The sequence below is a fragment of the Phyllostomus hastatus genome, unplaced genomic scaffold, assembly GCF_019186645.2.
Source record: "Phyllostomus hastatus isolate PE091 unplaced genomic scaffold, TTU_PhHast_1.1 phas_contig_38, whole genome shotgun sequence".
NCBI lineage: Eukaryota > Metazoa > Chordata > Mammalia > Chiroptera > Phyllostomidae > Phyllostomus > Phyllostomus hastatus.
In genome coordinates, this window is record NW_025333869.1 from 22,096,059 (window position 1) to 22,114,446 (window position 18,388).

An 18,388-nucleotide genomic window follows, 5' to 3' on the forward strand; every position below is an offset into this window, starting at 1 on the left:
GATAGCGTTTCAGAGCCAGGCCCACTCGCATGTTTCTTATTATACTCTTGATGTAAGAGGTGTTGATGGACAGTCTGGCCAAAAGGCAAGGCGTCTCCCTTTCCTCTGTCTTGTCTTTCCTCTTCTTCCTTGGCCGGTTTCCGCCGAGTGAACACTGTTTCCCCTGGCTCCCCCTTGCAGCTCATCTTGTGCACTCTGTTTGAAAAGCATTGCTTGTGGAGCTGTGCCTGTGGTCTGTAATCAGCCCCATGGGGCCTGCTCCCATCCCTATGCTAGCTTGATGTGCCCTTTCTGAAAGAACTCCCCAGGGAACCTCAGTCACTCCTGAAAAATCTTAGAGATAATCTAGTCCAGTGTCCTGCCCTGAGAGCTAGGGAAACAGAGGCCCAGAGAGGCCAAGTCACATGCCCAGAGTCACGGAGCTCATTAGAGGCCAGTGGGGGAATTCCTTCTGTCGCTCAACACTTTGCCCTTATTTTTAGCATCTGGTGACTTTGCTGTGCAAGAAGTCACCAAATATTATGGAAGGTGAGGCATTCCAGCTGATTATAGGGTTCAAAACAACTGAACTTGTCATCTTCCTCAGAAAAACGAGCGCTGACAAAATGCTGCCACGGGAGCCTGTTTGCACGGCCGCAACTGCACCTCGTGCCGCGTCCTCGGAGCTGAACCAGTGTGGCCTTAATTTGATGAGATCTTCTAAGGAATCCCAGGCACACACCGTGAGGTTCTCTAGAGAGCAGGTCTTATATACCGCTCTCCTTTTGTTCTTTCTCTTTCTTAAACAAACAGCCCACAGCCTGCTTTTGAAACCATCTTAAAATATGTTATGGACAACGTAGGTATGAATAAATAAAGGAAGTCTGCTTTTGAGCAGGAGATTGATCCTCTGATGTTTCTAACTTTTAACCAGATCAGACTTCCAGGGTGTTTTAAGGCCTCGTGCCCCACTGCAGCACTCCCAGGCCTGCCCCTGGGCCACTCCAGACACACCCTGCACCCTTCTCCTGAGGACTTCCAAATGCCCAGGATGGTTTGGGGAGGAGGACGAGCTCTGGCTTTGCATGCTGCTGAAAAAAGCATGCTCCAAGCTAGTGACTGAGAGACAGGCACAGGGCACCCCCAACCTAAGAGAGCGCACCCCTGGTGGGGGACAGGGGTGGTGGAGGTGAGGGGGTGTAGGCTGGGGGGCTTGGCCTGTATGTCTGAGGCCTACATTCTGGTCAGAAAGTATGTAATTGGGAAGCCATAGAAATTCTGGATTCGGGTTTTCTTCATAAGATTGTGGGAATCCAACTTCTAGTGAAGGCCTAAGGGGAACTATTTCACTGAAATCACCATTTTTCAGACATGATTGTGACCTATAGTGAGTCAAAACAACAGTGTAGTGGGTGCAACCAGCAGTTCTTTTAAAAAACTGAATAATTAGAGAACAATAGAAAATATCAGCAGGCATTTCATGTAATACCAGTATGTATTATTGTGTAAAACCCTTGTCTGGTACACTCACACTTTCGATATCACGTAGCATTTAAGAGCTCTGATTCTGGCGTCGAGTGGCCTGGGCTCCAACCACCGTTCTGCCGCTTCCTAGCCATGTGATCTGAACAAGATGCTTCTTTGCACTTCAGCTACACCCTCTGAAAAATGGTGACAATTGTTTTATCTACCTCACCAGGCTATTGTGAGGATTGACTACCATAAAAATACATTACAACATATTTGCAAGATACGGGGTGAAGTGAGGTGGTGTCCGGGTCAGCGTGAGTTTTATACAGTGCTTCTGAGAGTCACACACGAGTCGGATCTAGAAAACGCCAACCTGACAATGCTCAGGGCCCTAACCACGGCTGGTGCCCGACTCACAGGGAGCCTCCTAGCTTCTCTGGCATGGGCCACGCGGGAACCAGCCACTCTGGGACAGGCCAAATGCAACCTTCCTTGCCTTCTCTTCTGAACTCTCCTGAGAGCAGTTTCTCACCACACGATGCTGGGCCTCCAAGAGTGGTGCTTAGCAGAGCCATAGAGCAAAAGAGGGTGCAAGGGCCCTGAGAGTCAGAGGACAGGCCCTTCACCCCAGGGAGACCTACCAAACTCACGTGGCTGATGGCCTTAATGCCTGCTGCCACAAAAACAAAATGTAGCTCCAGGAGTTCGTGCTGGAGCTGAGCACCACCCCCACCCCAGCCCCTCTCTTTCTGCCTCTTTCTCTCTCACTCTCTCCCCCCTCCCCCCACTTAACAGACTTCAGGCTCCCAAAAGACTTAATGAACTACAGCTTTCGTCTGTTTCAAGCATTTAGTCATGACAGAAAGAATTACCCTTTTTGCCAGGAGAGGAAGAAACGCTTTAGTTATCAGCAGAGCTGGCACAGGCCCAGGCGGCCTCTGGAACAGTCTGTGGCGATGAGAATGCCAGAGGTAGACATTCCACCCCAGGCTCGCAGTGACGCGGGGGCCAGCCTCCCCCCAACCCAACCCAACCCAACTCAACCCAACCCAACCCAACCCAACCCAGTGGTAAAGAAGCCGGCCCTGCTTCTTGGTCTCCTTTCTGGCCATACTCGTGTAGCTCAGCCACATGAAGGGTGGGAGTGGGGGGCTCCGGGTTAGCCTGTGGAGATTCGTGCAAGTAAACTATGATCAAGCGAGCAGCTCTCGTGGAATACCTCTCCGTGTCAGCACTACGTGTGAGAGGCCATCGACAGAGCCCTGACTGCTGGGCAGGGTGTGCGGGCCCAACCGCCCAGGGTGGCTGCGGACAGAGAACCTGGGGCCTGGTATTCAAGCCTCTTGCATTTCTCACGGGCCGTGGCTGCTACCTCCGCTGTCCTGAACGTGGTCCCCTGAGGAAGGCGAGAGGGACCCAGGAGACCCGCATCCACTCAGAAGTGTTCTTTCCCAGCTGTTCTCACACTCTGAACATGCTCCAGAAACCTGGGGATGTCCGCGAGTGTCTTCTTGGTCATCCTCCCAGGCCTTGAGCCTGAGACGAAGAGCAGGGACAGCACTGGGGCCGCACAGCTCAAGCCTCCTCGTCCAGCTCAAACCCAGCGGAGCGATCGCACAGCCGGGAGAGGGCGGCCACCGGGATGGCAGTGGCGGGTAAAGCCAGAGAGCCTAATCTCATTATTTTCTCTGTCCCAAGATTATAATGGCCGGTGTCCAGCACACAGTAGGGCCTCAATAACATGTTGCTTTGAACTACTTCTAGTGCTGGCACCAGCTTTCTGAGTGATCCATGGCAAGTCATTTCTCTCTCTGAGCCTGTTTTCCTTCTCTGTAAAGCAGGGATGGTGATAATGAAGCCTTGAAGGTTGTATTAAGGATGAAATGAGGTAACAGGGTGGGTGCTCACTAGGTGAGCTCTAGAGCGCCACCAAATGGAGGATGAGGAAACAGCTTCACATCAAGGCATCTGAGTTGGGCCCTTCTATTGCCCTGGTAGTGGCCAAAAGGAGCTTTTTTTGTATGTGTGAAAATTCTTTTAGATCTCTGATTCTCAGACTCTTTGGTTTCAGAACCCTTTTACATTCGTAAATATTACTGAAGACCTCAAAGAGCTTTTGTTTGTGTATGTTATATCTATCAACATTTACCCTAATGGAAAGAAAAATGGAAAATTTTAAGTTATTCATTTAAAAATAATGAAACACACCATTGCATATTAACATAACATTTTTATGAAAAATTATATTTTCCAAATACAGTTAGGTAGAAGAGTGGCATTAATCTACACTTTTGCAAATCTCTTTAATACTAGGCTTATTAGAATCCAGTTGGAATCTCATTAGCTTCTGTATTCAATCTGTTGTAATATATTGTTTTGGTTTATGTAGATGAAAAAACTCCAGCCTCACTCGGATATGTAGTTGGAGAAAGGACAGATACTTTAAGAAACTTTTCAGATAACTATGGATATTCTTCTTCAATACTACACCCAAACTTGGCAAATGATAACTTCTCAGAGACTAGTTGTGATGTGAGATCGACACCCTATCATTAAACTTCATACTTAGTTACATGAAAATCCACTGGTCTGTCTTGTACTGTGAATGGATTTTTTACCCCTGCATGGTTCTGTAACATCCTGTATTGGTCATCTGGAAAATATTGGTTTACTAAGTTATGTAGATCCTCCAAATATTGACACTCCTCACTGTACATTATCAAAAAACACATTTGTTAACTATACTGCTGATCTTAGCAGAAAAATCTTCAAAGTACTGGCAAACTGTCAACTTTGCGATGATAGATACGAGTTTTCCAAAATTCTAATTTCTGCTCAAAAGCTTGCATTTTATCACTGGCAATAAATACCATCAGTTGTTTTCTTTGATGCGACAGGCTGATTTTGTTCACTTTTGAGAAAAAGTGTGCCGAATACCCACATTTGAATGACCATGGTTTTCCTGTCATTCACTCTTTTAAGTAAAAATGGTGTTTCATGCAACAGTGGCTAATTTAGCCTGCAACTCAATCCACCAGTGCTTTTCCCCGAGATAACCATCGCAGCCTGGTACGCAGCCCAAGCACTCTACGCGCAGGTCCCATGTCATCACATGGAATATTGTAACCAAGGGCTGAAATTTGATAAATTAAGATTTATTGCTTCATCAAGGCTATTCCAAGGGAAACTGGCTTTTCCCCCCTTGAGAGTGTGTGGTGGGGAAGAATGCAATGATTACTGGTATAGTTAGTTTGGTGCCTCTTCTGCCCACTCTGTTTCAGGTAAGATCCTGGTTCACTGTGCCATGGGCCGCAGCCGGTCTGCCACCCTGGTCCTGGCCTACCTGATGATCCACAGGAGCATGACGCTGGTGGAGGCCATTCAACAAGTGGCAAAGAACCGCTGTGTCCTACCCAACCGGGGTTTTCTGAAGCAGCTCCGGGAACTGGACAAGCAGCTGGTGCAGCAGAGGCGACAGGCCCAGCACAGCAATAATGGCGAGAGGGCCAGCGAGAAGGAGCTGTAGGGCCCCACATGGGAGAGTGGAGACACTTGGGAATGAAGAGGGACGGCTGAAATAGCTCTGGCCTGTGACTTCTCTGTCATGGAGAAGGGACAGTGAGACCAAAGCTCGACTTCTTCCAAGTCATCTTAAAGTTCCTGGGTGCACGCTGACGAACAGATGATGGGAGGCTGCCTCTGGGACGAGTCCATTATGTGGCTTCACAGCAAAATGGGGCAGATGGGCTTCCCAGCAGAAATGGTTGCAGATGAACACAGTTCTGCATATAGGTGCCTGTGTTTTTTACTGTTTATTTTTTTGTAAGGTGGGAGCAGACAAGGATTTTAAAATGTGTAGGCATTGTGCTGTGATTAAATGTGTGGCTGTCTGAAAGTCACATTCTTAAAAAAATAATTTTGAAATATAAACATGTTTTCTAACCACAGAAAAGTGCCTGGGAGTGCTGTTCCTCAGGAGAGTTTGCACAGCTCATTAGGAAGATCGTCTCTGCGGCCCGTGTTTCCTTACCACCTCACGCATCCCGTTTCCAATGGGATCCCCAGAGTCAGCTCCCCTAGACGTGCTGTTCTCCGAAAGCTGCAGAGACCACCTCACTTGGTGGGATGGGCAGTGGGGTCCAGGGACCCAGCACAGAGTCCCTGCTTTGGGCTCCCCGCCTTCCCCAGGGAGCCAGGGCTTTTCAAACTTTTAGCCAGAGCTGCCACTACCCAGAGAAATTCAGTAAATTGTGGTAAATTTAAATTTGCACAAGAGTTTGACTTTGGAATTTGAAATTTTGGAAAAGAGGGAAGAGACACTCTTTAGTGAACAAGAACTCAGGGAAGCTCCTTGCATTTTGATTTGTTTTCAGTCCCACCAGAAAGTATTTGCCAATGTGCTTGCTCTGGAATGGGAGAACAAGGCATCCAGGTGAGCTCAGGCGGGGGGGGGGGGGGTTCCCCCTTCCTTGAAAGTTCAAGCCAGTCCCCTGACTCTGATTTTCATTCTTGAGGACAGAACAACAGCAGGCACCAAGCGGGTTGGATGGCTTCTAGAACTAGGAACAAGCAACCAGACGAACCCAAAGAGGGTTACTGATAGAGATGCTGGTGGTCAAAGACCAGAAACCAAAACTGCCTAGGGAAAGCGGAGTGTCATAAAGGCCTATGGGGAAAATGTGAAGAGGCCCAGTCTTCCAATCTGGCTGTGGTTTTCAGTGGAATGAAAGAGGTTCGTGATGAAGGATAGTGTCCAGGGGCTCAGCAGCTGTGCAAAGCCACCCAAGGGTAACCCTGTGAACTTTGGTGGGCTGCCCTGCTTTCGTGCCAGAGGGGAGGACTTGTGGCCTGCGCCGGGTCTGGGCTGGCTTCCTGGGACTGCCCAGGGCTGCTCTGGGCGAGTCACCCTGGCCTGGGAGGAATCAGGTCCTCGTATGACTCAGACTGGAGTGTGATGGAAGCCGCAAAAGCTCTTGGGAAAGAGACACCAAAACAACAACAAATAAACACCCCCCACACAAACTCTAGGGTCATAGTAGCCCCTACCTAGACTTTTCCAATCAAAGGATCCTAATAATTGCCTTGAAACTCACCTGTCTCCTAAGTCTGATCTATTCCTTGTCTGGAAGAAAATCAGTATTTCCATTCTAATAAAATATGTGGACAGTACAGAACACTTGTAGTCCCCCCGCTGGTGTTCTCTCGGGTTCCTGCCCCTTCCTACATGCTCCCGCCCCTCTGAGCACAGCGGAATCAGAGAATTTCCACGTTGGAGGTCCAGCCTCTTCAATATGGTTCCTGGGAGCTAGAGGTAGGAGAAAGGAGAAAGAGAAGTTTTTGCAAAAGTGTTTCAAGTCTTCAGAAGTCAAATATTCATTCATTCAACAAGTATTTATTGAGAATTTACCGTATGCCAAAAAGTGGGGTTAGGAGGGCCAAAAGTAAAAAAAAAATACATGTTGTGATCGAGTACAATGAGGAAAACAGCTGGTCGAGTGAACAACTGGGGGTGGAGGTGGGAGAAACCCACTTTCGAAGGCTGGTGGAAGAAGACCTCTCTGAGACTGGGGTCAGCCGAGTCTTGAAGGAGCACACCGTCCAAATAGGGAGGGAACAGTCTAGGCTGAAGAACAGCAAAGGTGAAGGCTCTGAGGTGGCAAAGAAGAGTGTTTGGGGGAAAACCCTCCACCGTGTGTTTGTGGAACTGCCCATCAGTGAAGCTAGAGCTCGTGGATGAGGCAAGGAGTGGAAGGAGAGAGGCAGAGATGCTTGATTTTATTCCAAATGCAAGAAAACTCACTGAAAGTTTTTAAACAGGAGAATGAATGGCATTATCCATGTTTTAAGGAAATCACTCTGGAAGGAAAAATCACGGTGGCTGAAGTATGGAAAATGGATTGTAGGAAGTTGAGAAGGGAGGCAAGAGGACCAGTTAGGCTGTTGGAAGTGTTGACAGGAAAGAGGAAAGTGACTTGGACTAATGCAGGGTCAGGGGAAGAGTACTCAAGATTATTTTGGAATTATCCTGGAGAATCAGCAGAACCTTGAGGAGAAATGAAAGCTGTCAATTCGACTTCTTGGTGGTGCCTCAATACTGAGATGGGGTCGACAGGGCAGAAACGGGAGCAGGGGATGAAGATCACCACTTCTGTTATGCCTGTTAAGGTACACAAATGTGTCCCATGTCATTTGACCTTAAATCTAGAGAGAGCTCAGACCGGAGATATAATAGTGGACGCTGTCTGTACAGAGGTGGAGTTTGGATCATTGTACTGAGATGAGAAAAGAGACAGGGAGCCCCAGGAAAGGGGACAGAGAAGGGAGAAGAAAAAGCCGGAGTGTGGAATTAGGAAAGCCTAGGTACTAAGGAACGGCAGGTACTGCTTTGTAATGCAACTGCCCTTGGGCTCTGAGCACTGACTGTAGACCCATACTTGCCTGAACAACAAAGTAACCTGTAATTTGTACAGCACTGAACTGTTTTTAAAGTATCATATATTTATTAGCTAAACCTTTAAATCAGAGAGATGACAAGTTATGGTCTTTTCACAGAGTCAAGTGCTACAGGAAAAAGCTGAGATTTGGAGAGAAGCGGGTTTGTGGAGCCTTAATCTCATCTGTAAATTGAAGACAAAAGCCCCGTTTCCTACCCAGGTGTGTGCGCGGACCACGTGGGGGCGCTGTCTGTGAAAGCTGGGACAACACTGTCACTACTTCTGAAACAAAAGGCTGGCGAGGAAGGCCCACGCCTTCGCACTGGGTAGGCACCATCTGCCCTACAGAAAAGTAACGGTTACCAGCTGACAACCTCGTGTGAAGGCAAGAACACAGCGCTGGGTTTAGAAGATGGGGCCTGTTAGCGGATCTCCACCTAATGGCGACATTTCAGTCTGATAAGTCTAAGTTCCTGTTTTCCAGGATCCTTGGGGCCACATTTCGGTCTGAATCTGTCTCTAGAGAGAGTGGGTCAATGAGGAGGGTGCTGGGTGTTCTGAGGCCACTTCAGATCAGCAGTTCACCTCTTACGCCAAGTCCTTATGTTATGTCAATGAACGCTGGGACTTGGGGCCAGCCAAGGCGCTCCGTACCTGGCTCTGCCGCAATCCCCAGGGAGCCTGGGAAACACAAGGAGTCCCAGTTCTGCTCTTCGACTCTGGTCGGGCAGGTCTGAGACTTGTCCACAAGCTCTCTGGAGGACTGAGAGGCAGGCAGGATGTGGGGCTGGTAGAGCCCGGGTATCACACAGACTAGAGGGTGTGATTGGCAAGCCAAAGAATCTTATAAGAGGAAAGAGACCAAATATGTGAAGGTTTCAAGGTGAGGCCTGTGGGAAGTCCCACGTGGCTTCCGACTGGATGGTCACCAGGCACCCCACCCCACCGCCCAGGTCCAGGCAGCCTCTTGCCTGATGTGTGGACTCACTGAGCAGCCAAGGTCTTGGCTGCTCCTGAAGTGACACAGCAGCTGATTCAAACAAGCGGCACACAGCCACCTCCCACTCCAGAAGTGGATTAGGTTTCCTTTCCTGCCAGCACAGCTCTGAAAGGTTCTCTTCTCCCCTTTGAGATGACAGCCCCTGCAGAAGTGTTTTTGGAAACCCTCCCTCAGTCACTACAGGTTCACCCCCATTGACTGCAGTGTGGAAGGAAGGGGCCAAAAGATAAACTCTTGACACTAAGCCCAGAATGCTTTGTAACTATGAGAAAAAAAAATAAAAATAAGGGTGAGAGTACAAGGTAAAACCCCTGCTGTCACCCTCCCTCTGTCAGGCCTGTGATTCTGGGGTGTGTGCACCATCCTGCCTTTTCAGAGTTTTATTGCCTCCTTTAGTTTGTGTCTATGATCTGATTGCTTTTGGGTGTGCAGTGGAAAAGCAACATTCTTCCTCCAAGACGAATAAAAGTTGTGACTGGCTTCGCAGGACAGCTGTGCGTACCCAGGTTTAGACTCTTTGGGAGCTTATGGGGCGGGTTTCACATGCGTGACAAGTCAAGCATATACTTCTAGGCTCGTCGCTTGAATAATCAACTGTTTTAAAAGACAGAACTTTCTCTGAATTCCGTAAAATAATATTTGATAACACTTGACATGGGGAGGGGGGAGTCTAAACTTTAGACACTAAAGAAAACATCCAATCATTCATTCACAACAGAGCAAAACTTTCACATTCTTTAAAAGAAATTTTTCAAACATACAATCCCAATGTGAGTGCTGGTTTTTTTTTTGTATTTTTTAAAAAGATTTATTTATTTATTTATTTTTAGAGAGAGGGGAATGGACGGAGAAAGAGGAGAGAAACATCACTGTGTGGTTGCCTCTCGCACACCCCCTATTGGGGACCTAGTCCACAACCCAGGCAAGTGTCCTAACTGGCAATCGAACTGGCAACCCTTTGGTTCGCAGGCTGGCACTCAATCCATGGAGCCACACCAGCCAGAGCTTGGTATTAATCTTTAGAGAAATGAAGTTTGCTACCACTGTACTAGGGCCTGGGGGGAGTTTATACGGACAGTAAAACTGAGACAGATGGATATTTGTGCAGGATCCCTTTGCAAATGAAGATCAAAGTCAAAAAGAAAAAAACAAATTCACTTTATTTTAGACAATGATTGGCATACAGAAGGTATGCACCAGCACAAAATAAACTTTCATGAAAAGCATTAAAATCCATTATAAATTAATTTATTAAATAGGTATTTGGTATATGTGATGGTTTTATTAGATATCACTCTTATTTATTGCCAACCCCCTCCCCCAAAGTCAAAACAAATCAGAAAATCTCTTAATTCCAATTTACACTAAATAATTTATTTTCCCCAGATGTGTATGTGTTCTGAGACGCGACCATGATACAGTCCGGCTGGTCATTCTCTACCGACCATAACATGACAGGACACAAGAGGCTAAAAATGGCTCATCATAATTTATTTTATGTTAAAATGTACAGCTTTTTTTGTTTTTGTTTTTGTTTTTGTTTTTTTTTTGGAAGTGACTGACTAAAAAGAGAACAGATAAATACAAGAGTGTCGCTGGCTCCTATTTTATACAAGGATTACGCCTCCCCTGCTTGGCCCTTACAGTCACCCTGTACAGGTACAAAGGCTACAAAAAAGGAAGCAATATAAACAGACACAAATAACTTTTTTTTGCTTTTTTACATGCGATTTGTAAGCTTAGTTTGAGCTATTCACAAGCTACTTCTCTATTTTTCCTTTAAAAATAACTCCAATATTTTATAAAGATAGAAAATCTACAGATGGAATGAAAATGTAAAGTTAGAGGCATTTCCATAAAATAGCAACTTTACACCAAATTCACTATTTTTTTTTAAATCCTGCCAAGTATTTGGACATATATGAAATGTTTCAAAACCTGACAGATAAACACTGAGATATGCTTCATTCAATAAACAGAAGTCTGCATTTATAAAACAGAAAGCTGCCTTTTTTTCCCCAAAGAAATCTGTCACCAAAATGGAAAAGGGTTTCAACTTTACACCAAACATTTAGCAATAAAACCCTTTTGACTAACCAAATGGGAATAGCTTTTATAGCTCTTTACAGTTTTATAATTAACAAAAATATAGTTTTTTTTAAACCCTCAAATTAGGGCACCCTAATCAAGGCAAAAAACTTAAGAAATGGCTTACCGTTAGCACAACACTTGTACAGTACTACAAAACGCACTGTCACTAACAAAGACATTAGCGGCATGCTGGAGTGTCACCTTAAACAAAATATACAGTAACTGAAATGCTAAAGGCATTTACATGGAGTGGACAGGGAAGAACAAAAAGCTCTAGGTTCAGTATTAAAACAGATGATTTGGGGGTGCGGGGCTTGATATCCACATTGTTTAATGGAAGCAGGCACAACAGTGGCTGCCTCCAGTTGTAGTCCAAAGAGAGGCCTTCCTTTGCAGAGAACTTCATATAAAAGTAACAGAAACAAAGGTACCAAAAAAGAAAAAAAAAAAGGAAGAAAAGAAAAACAACTCGTATAAGGCTTTCTGCTGCATACAGCTTTTTTTTTTTTTAAATAAATGGTGCCAACAAATGTTTTTGCATTCACACCAATTGCTGGTTTTGAAATCGTACTCTTCGAAGGTATTTGTGCAGATCAATCCAATAGTGACGCCCAGGGGTTTTGTGACTGCCCATGTTGCCTACCTTCTCATGTAGGACCCATTGAGAGACTGTTTGGACATGCCTGTGTTCATGTAGCCATGGTGTCCAGGGGCCGTGTACATCATATTACCGTGGGGTGGGGTCTGCATTGGCTGCTGGGCATATGGCTGGGTCCCCATCATGCCCATCTGCATCTGCATAGGGTATTGGGGTGTTTGATTCATGTAGCCATGATTGCTGTGGTAGCCACTGTTCATCATCGGCTGGGACATGCTGTACCCATTCATGGCATTGAGAGTGTTCATGTTCATGTTCACAGAGTTGACATTGTAGGCTGGGGCTGGCATCAGGTTCACACTCATGTTCATGCCTCTTTGCATCGCTAAAGTCCGTGTAGGACCCTGCATGGCAACAGTCTGAGAGCGCCCATAGATTTGCGACTGATGGGTGGCAGTGGCTGGTGACAGAGATGCCGATTTGGTTCTCATGGAGACGTGGCCCTTGCTGGCAATCTGGGTTTGCAGTCTTTGGCTGTGGGAGATGCCAATATTTGACGCAGCCATGTTCCGTTGCAAAAGAGGCGGTGGCAGGTTCATCGGAGGAGGAGTTAGGTTGGGGGGTGGGGTCATGGTAGCTTGTGCTTGGGGTCCCCCAGGGACAGAGTGTGGAGACTGAGAAAGCTGAACAAGCCCTGTGTTACTTAATGGTGTGGACAAAGAGGCACTGTTTGCATAGGAAGTTACAGCAGCGGAATGGCTGTAAGGCAATGAATGATCAATAAGTGTATTAGTTAACTGCTGTAGTTTGGCAAGGCTGAAGGTGGCTGACGGCTGTGGGTAGTGCCCAGCCCCAAAATCACTTTGACCCATTCGTTCATATAAGCCAATGTTGGTGTTGCCGGTCTCGGGCATCTCAGCCAGCTGCATGGGCGGGGTGAAGTTGGCAGCCAGGCTACACTGGGCCAGCTGCTGGCTGCCGCTCGGAGGCCTCTCCACCACGCAGCCTTGAGGAGACTTGACGCTGCAGGTCGGGGGAGAACTGATGCTGGTCTGCTGCAGCATGCTGCAGCTCCCGCTGATGTTGGACATCTGCTGGGTGACAGCACAGCTGCTCTGTGTCAGATTGCTAGAGGTGAGGTTGCTATAGGAGCAGCTGTTCTGTGAAGAGCCGTTTCCACAAATGCTGCCACCCATAGTAGAATCGTAGCTGCTTGGATTTTCGTAGTTCTCGGTTGTGCTCTCGATACTGCCCAGGTCACTAAATCCGCTGTCAACGACTTGTTGTGAATGATCTGAAACGGATGGGACGTCCATCATGGGACTGGTTTCCATGTTCTGCAAAGATGGCACTGAGATGGCGTTTTGATCGGGGCTGATTTGGGCATAGCTGTTTTCCAGGGCAGGGACACTTGGACTGCTGACAGAACGTACTGACTGGCCAGGATGGGAGTGGACGGATGAAACTGGGCTACTGTGGTTTGACTGTTGGCAGTCGTCCAGAGTGGCGGCAATCTGTGGACTTTGGTCTGCGTGGGTGTAGTTCTGTAGGCTCCTACAGGCCTCTTGAGTCTCGGCACAATCCTGAAAGGTGTCATCCTGTTCACTGTTCTCCTGGGTCAAAGACTGAACTGCCTGGACGGTCTCAGAGTCGATTTCCATGGTTGCTGTACTTCCCTCTTTGAACTCAGAATCCGTCTCGTCACTGTTCTTTGGGTCCTGTCTCTGTGCCTGTTCATCAGGGGGTTCCTCATCAGATTCAGGTGCAGGTTCAGTGTCTCCAGAAAGCTCCTTAGGTTCACTGTTACATGAAGCTGCAAGGTCAATGCCACAGTCCATTAAGACCTCTGGGTTTGAATGACTAGGCTGGACACTAAGGTCTAAAAAAGCCCCCTGGTTTTCCAGTACTTCTTTGAAGGCTTCTCTGGGGCGTTCTTCCTTCTCGGCTTCTGCAGACTCCATGTGACTGTCATCTTCATCATCTGCATCATGACCCTCATTGTGAGACGGTTCTTCATCCTCTTCTTCCTCCTCTTCATGATCATCCAAACGCACAGGGTCGTCTTTGTCCATACAGACTTCCGGTTCTTCTTTTTCCTGACTTTCAGTACCACTTAGGTCTTTTTCTACATTTCCTTCTTCTTCTTCTTCTTCTTCTTCTTCCTCCTCCTCCTCCTCCTCCTCCTCCTCTTCATCCTCTTCTTCATCCTCCTCCTCTTCCTCCTCAGGTTTGATTGGATCGTCTTCTGGTGTTTCTCCTGGTGATTTATTGGGACTTACAGGTGCGCATGTTTCCTCCTTTCTGTTTTCATCCTGGGGCAGCAGGGGTTCTGCAGCTTCCCTGACCTCCTCCTCAGTCCTGGTGGGGGTGGGGCTGCTCTTGTCTCCCAGAGTCTCCTTCTGTTCTTCCACTGTTACCTGCTCGTCAGGTTCCATGGGTGTTTCTGGAGGAGTGTACAAGTTCAGTTTAAATCCGGTCTTCCTTTCTTTGCTTGGTCTCCACTTAGAGAGACCACGCTTTGATCCTTTTGGCCATACTTGTTTGCACTTTAGAGGTTCAGGATTGTCTCTACTGCCTTCTTTTAAGTTATTTGCATCATCATCCATATTGTCTTATCAAGGAGACAGAGAGAAAGGGGAGGAAGAAAAACAAAGTCTTAGAAAGCATAACCACGAACAACTTGAATTCATTCCTCTAAATTAATTAGCAAACACTGCTTTCAATTTAGCCTTTAAGAGCTCATGGTAAAGGCACAATCAAGGCTAATGTAGAATAATACTGCAGTATAAACTGAGTAAATCACCTGGGCCTGGGAAAATATGTACGCCGCACACAGAGAGGCACACATTCATGCCCACGCGCACACACACACACTCTCTCTCAACAGAAAGGCGTACTTTTTATAGGAAGCACATGGATGGATACAGACAACTATAATAAACTTATTTGAATTTAACAAATAAGATATTCTCTAATGCCCAGAATTCCACATTGTAAAAAAATCTATTTGAACATTTACAAACTAGGAAATATGGGGAAAAGGGTTAGCACTAGCTCATATCCAAATCACCACTGTACTGAAGAAATGAATAGAAGCCTAACTCACATATCTATCCTGAGAAAGTAAACTTCAGTGTGTGGACAATTACTGCATTTAAATGATCTCATATGACATTATTTACTTCAACTGAATGTTCTTTCTGGCATAAAAATAAACTGTGTACCTCTGAAACAAATGAATAAATAACTAAACACATCTGTAATCTACTATAGTATCATAATTTTTGCATGGCATAAACTGTAATGTATTTACCATGAAATTACTGAACATTCAAAACACAGGTATTCTTTTTATCACTAATTCTGTCCAGACTGTATTTTGGATCAATTGCTGCTTAAATGTATGGTTTGAATACTAAAGTAAATAAGAAACAAACCATAATTGTCAAGTTCATTTTAGTTCAGCTAATTTTATTTTAACTGTGTCTGTATGCACATATGAATATAAGTATCTAAATATATTTACATAGATATAAGCAAGCAAACAAGGAAACACATGAATCAATATAGACATAAAACACCCAAGTCTTAAGATCTTTAGAAAATTAAAGATCATACCGATCTCCTGGAGGGTCAACATAAAGACACAGCTTTATAAAGAGAAATAACCTTATTGGGAGATCAAACTTTGGAGAACTTATTTTAGGGAACAAAAATAAGATCTGATAATCAATGTGGAACAGAGAGAGAGATCTCTTCTGCCAGAATGGAGTGATTTCTAATCCAAACAGCGCAGAGTAGGGTGAGCTTTCGGCTCATTTACGGAGTAAAAAGATTACACACAAACTTACCTGCAAGTACTACATTCAAATTGGCTAGCTGAAGAGGGCACATGCGACGTGGACGGACGCCTTCAGCAGTGCAAAGCACAATACCTAGTTAACAGACATCTCAAGATGTTCAAATGGTTTCATTTCTATCCACACAGGCAGGAGATAGCCATGCCAGTGCCCTTGGATCCTACATTCTTATTCCACGTGCTGCTGGACCTACCAGCTTTTATAGGAGGACTCTCTAAATCAGGAGATGAATTTTCTCATAATTAGTTTTTAAGAAAGAAGATCCTGAAAGGAATCAGGTGTTAACATGACCATTCAGAACTTTTAAAAAAATGTTTTAAAGATTTTATTTATTTATTTTTAGAGAGTGGGGAAGGGAAGGAGAAAGAGAGGGAGAGAAACACTGATTGGTTGCCTCTCAGACATGCCCTTGCCCTTAATGGGGACCCGACTCACAACCCAGGCATGTGCTCTGACCAGAAATCGAACTGGCGACCTTTCTATTAGTGGGACGACAGCCAACCAACTGAGCCACACCAGTTAGGGCACCACCACTTAGAATTTTTAAAGGTAAATGGCACCAAGTGGAGAAAAAAGCAGTAATGATTCATTTGCAAGCTCCTGAGAAGATGGCAAAGAAGTAGTAATAAGGCTTGATTTCCACACATGAAAACTTGCTGCAGCTTACTGTTGTTTATGTTTGTTTGTTTGTTTGTTTGTTAAAAAAAACCAAAAGAACAAGGCTTGGTTTCTCTATACCAAGGGTAAGATGCTATTTGCTCAGCAAAATAGTGTACTCAGCAATAGTATTCCTGTTAATTAAGCAAGTCAAGAAGATGCTTGCTCATGCTTTTAAAATCGTGGCTTTTCAAAAATGAGAGTGATAACCTGTGGTGCCCAGGGAACTGACACGGCCTGTCCCCCAGATGGGAACACAGTAAGGTTCTGACTACAGTCATTTCAACAGTCGAGTCGAAAGCCTGTCCCACAGTATTGGCCCAGATGGGAGCATGGGTTCCCCGACCAAAAGGCCAGGGGTGGCTGCTTATGGGTAGGACATCAAAGATGGTGTTTTAGTTTCTTTTTCTTTTTTTCTTAAGAGGACAGGGTGGATTGTCCCTGCCAGCAACAACTGTAAAACAGTAATTTAAAAGGAAGGGCAGTTTCCTGATTTCCACATTATCCTGTGTTACCAAAGCTGACAGTGATGGTGTGAGTTTAGATGATTCTTGATGATAATATATCCTGAGGTACCACTGATTTTAAGATGCACCATCAATTTACTAATATTTGTTTTGCAGGAAAAAAGAAAGCTATTGCATTCCATGTTCACACTGATAATAATATATACCCTGATTTCAGAAATATTAAATGTGGGGAAAAGTAATATTAGAATCAGGAAATGCTGTGTGTTTCTTATTGACAGACTTCAAAGTTTTTGAAGACAAGCCAATTTCTGGAACATAAGATGAACTCACCGAGAGGAAAGCCATTTAACATAAAATCCAACTCTAGGAAGAAGGGACAGAACCTTTATGAATGAGAAAGGACAGATGAGCACTTATTTCTGGTGGGTCCATACATCCTCAGAGATGCCTCTGGGCATGACTCGAGGTGACTGCTTTTTGGCAGGAATGTGCAGATATTCACAAGGGTAAGGTTTTTATAATTCCTCCACTTACTTCTACAAGGGTCAGCATTCTTAAAGCAATGATTGTCTTTTCCTCCCTCTTCCTCTGTCTGTCTTTTCTTCCCAGGCTGATGTTGGAATGCTTTCCTCAGGACTGGCTTCCCGCCGTCTTCCTCCACATCAATCTCACAGGTAGGCTCCAGCTGCGGCATTGGCCTCTCTTCGTCTGAGTTGTCAAAGGGCTCATTCAGCACTTCTGTGGTCTCGGAAATGGTCTCAGTTGTTACGCTGCTGTTGATCCTCCTGCGTTTACGACCCCTTTTCTTCTTTAGTACAAAAGGCCTCTGAAATTAATTTCAAACACAATACACAGAGCTCATGAGAAATTAAATGGTTGAGTCAATATGTAGCAAACATGTACTGAACGCAAGTCTAAGAATCTCATACATAAAGACTTCTGTACTGCCTTTGTACTTCACCTTCCATTTGATGTTTAACATCCCTCTCAGGCTCCAGCTACATAGGCAAGTGCTTCCCAAACAAAACACTTGTTTACTCAAGCAGACACTTTGAGAGAGAACATCCAAGAAGCTTAAAATGTAGATTTTAAAGCTAAGGTTTGCTTTTCTAGCACTTGTTTTCCAATGGTTTTTGCTGGCTTCAGTGTCCTGTACATCATAGCCATTAAGTCAACATGAACAGCAATGTTTCTATAAATGTTGCAACAATTAACTAGGTCACTCATTTAATACTTGGTAACTGCTCGAGGAGCACCTACTACATTCAGAACAGTCCAGGGAATATGATGGCGTATAGGACCAGCCTTGTTCCCATTTCCTAAGATGTAAGGAACAATGAAAAGGGTACTTAAAGGATTAAAATGTTAACAGATTCATTTAATTGGTGGTTGCAGAGATGTCAGCAATTGATAATTTTACAAAATATTTTAATATAGAAGGCACCTAAAAAATAAAAGACATGAGATCTGTCTTATTTATTTATAATATACATTTTTTTCTAATTGCACTAAAGGTTGGCACTCCCTATAACTGCAATTATAAAACATTTTTGCAAGCAAAATGCATTTATGGCACAAAATTAAAAAATAGGAATAGTACAAAGGTTTTTTTTTAATCCTCACCCAAAGACATTTTTTTTTTCATTGCTTTTTTAGAGAGAGAGGGAGGGAGATAGAGTGAGAGAGAAACACCAACTGGTCACCTTCTCACATGGGCTCCAATCAGGCACCAAACCCACAACCTGGACATGTGCCCTGACCAGGAATTGAACCCACAGTCTTTTGGTCTATGGGAAGACACACAAACCAACTGAGCCTCACCAGCCAGG

The 18,388-nt window shown here is 45.1% G+C and overlaps 2 protein-coding genes across 12 annotated transcripts in view; one reads left to right on the forward strand and one right to left on the reverse strand.

Annotated features, from left to right (window-relative positions):
* Positions 1-5,470, forward strand: part of DUSP29 (dual specificity phosphatase 29) — a 34,202-nt gene extending 28,732 nt beyond the window's left edge. For both annotated transcript variants that reach the window (XM_045842191.1, XM_045842192.1), the window contains one exon: positions 4,731-5,470. In XM_045842191.1, the coding sequence (XP_045698147.1) occupies positions 4,731-4,975 (245 nt within the window). In that variant the 3' untranslated portion in view covers positions 4,976-5,470. The remainder of the gene's footprint in view (positions 1-4,730) is intronic.
* Positions 5,471-10,025: 4,555 nt separating this feature from the next.
* The window catches only part of KAT6B (lysine acetyltransferase 6B), a 179,619-nt gene continuing 171,256 nt past the window's right edge, over positions 10,026-18,388 (reverse strand). For 7 of the 10 annotated variants that reach the window (XM_045841883.1, XM_045841881.1, XM_045841889.1 and 4 more), the window contains 3 exons: positions 17,094-17,385; positions 15,424-15,507; positions 10,026-14,183 (listed from right to left, as the gene is read on the reverse strand). In XM_045841883.1, coding sequence (XP_045697839.1) covers positions 11,614-14,183; positions 15,424-15,507; positions 17,094-17,385 — 2,946 coding nt within the window. In that variant the 3' untranslated portion in view covers positions 10,026-11,613. The remainder of the gene's footprint in view (positions 14,184-15,423; positions 15,508-17,093; positions 17,386-18,388) is intronic. The other 3 variants (XM_045841890.1, XM_045841888.1, XM_045841885.1) reach the window with 1 other exon arrangement.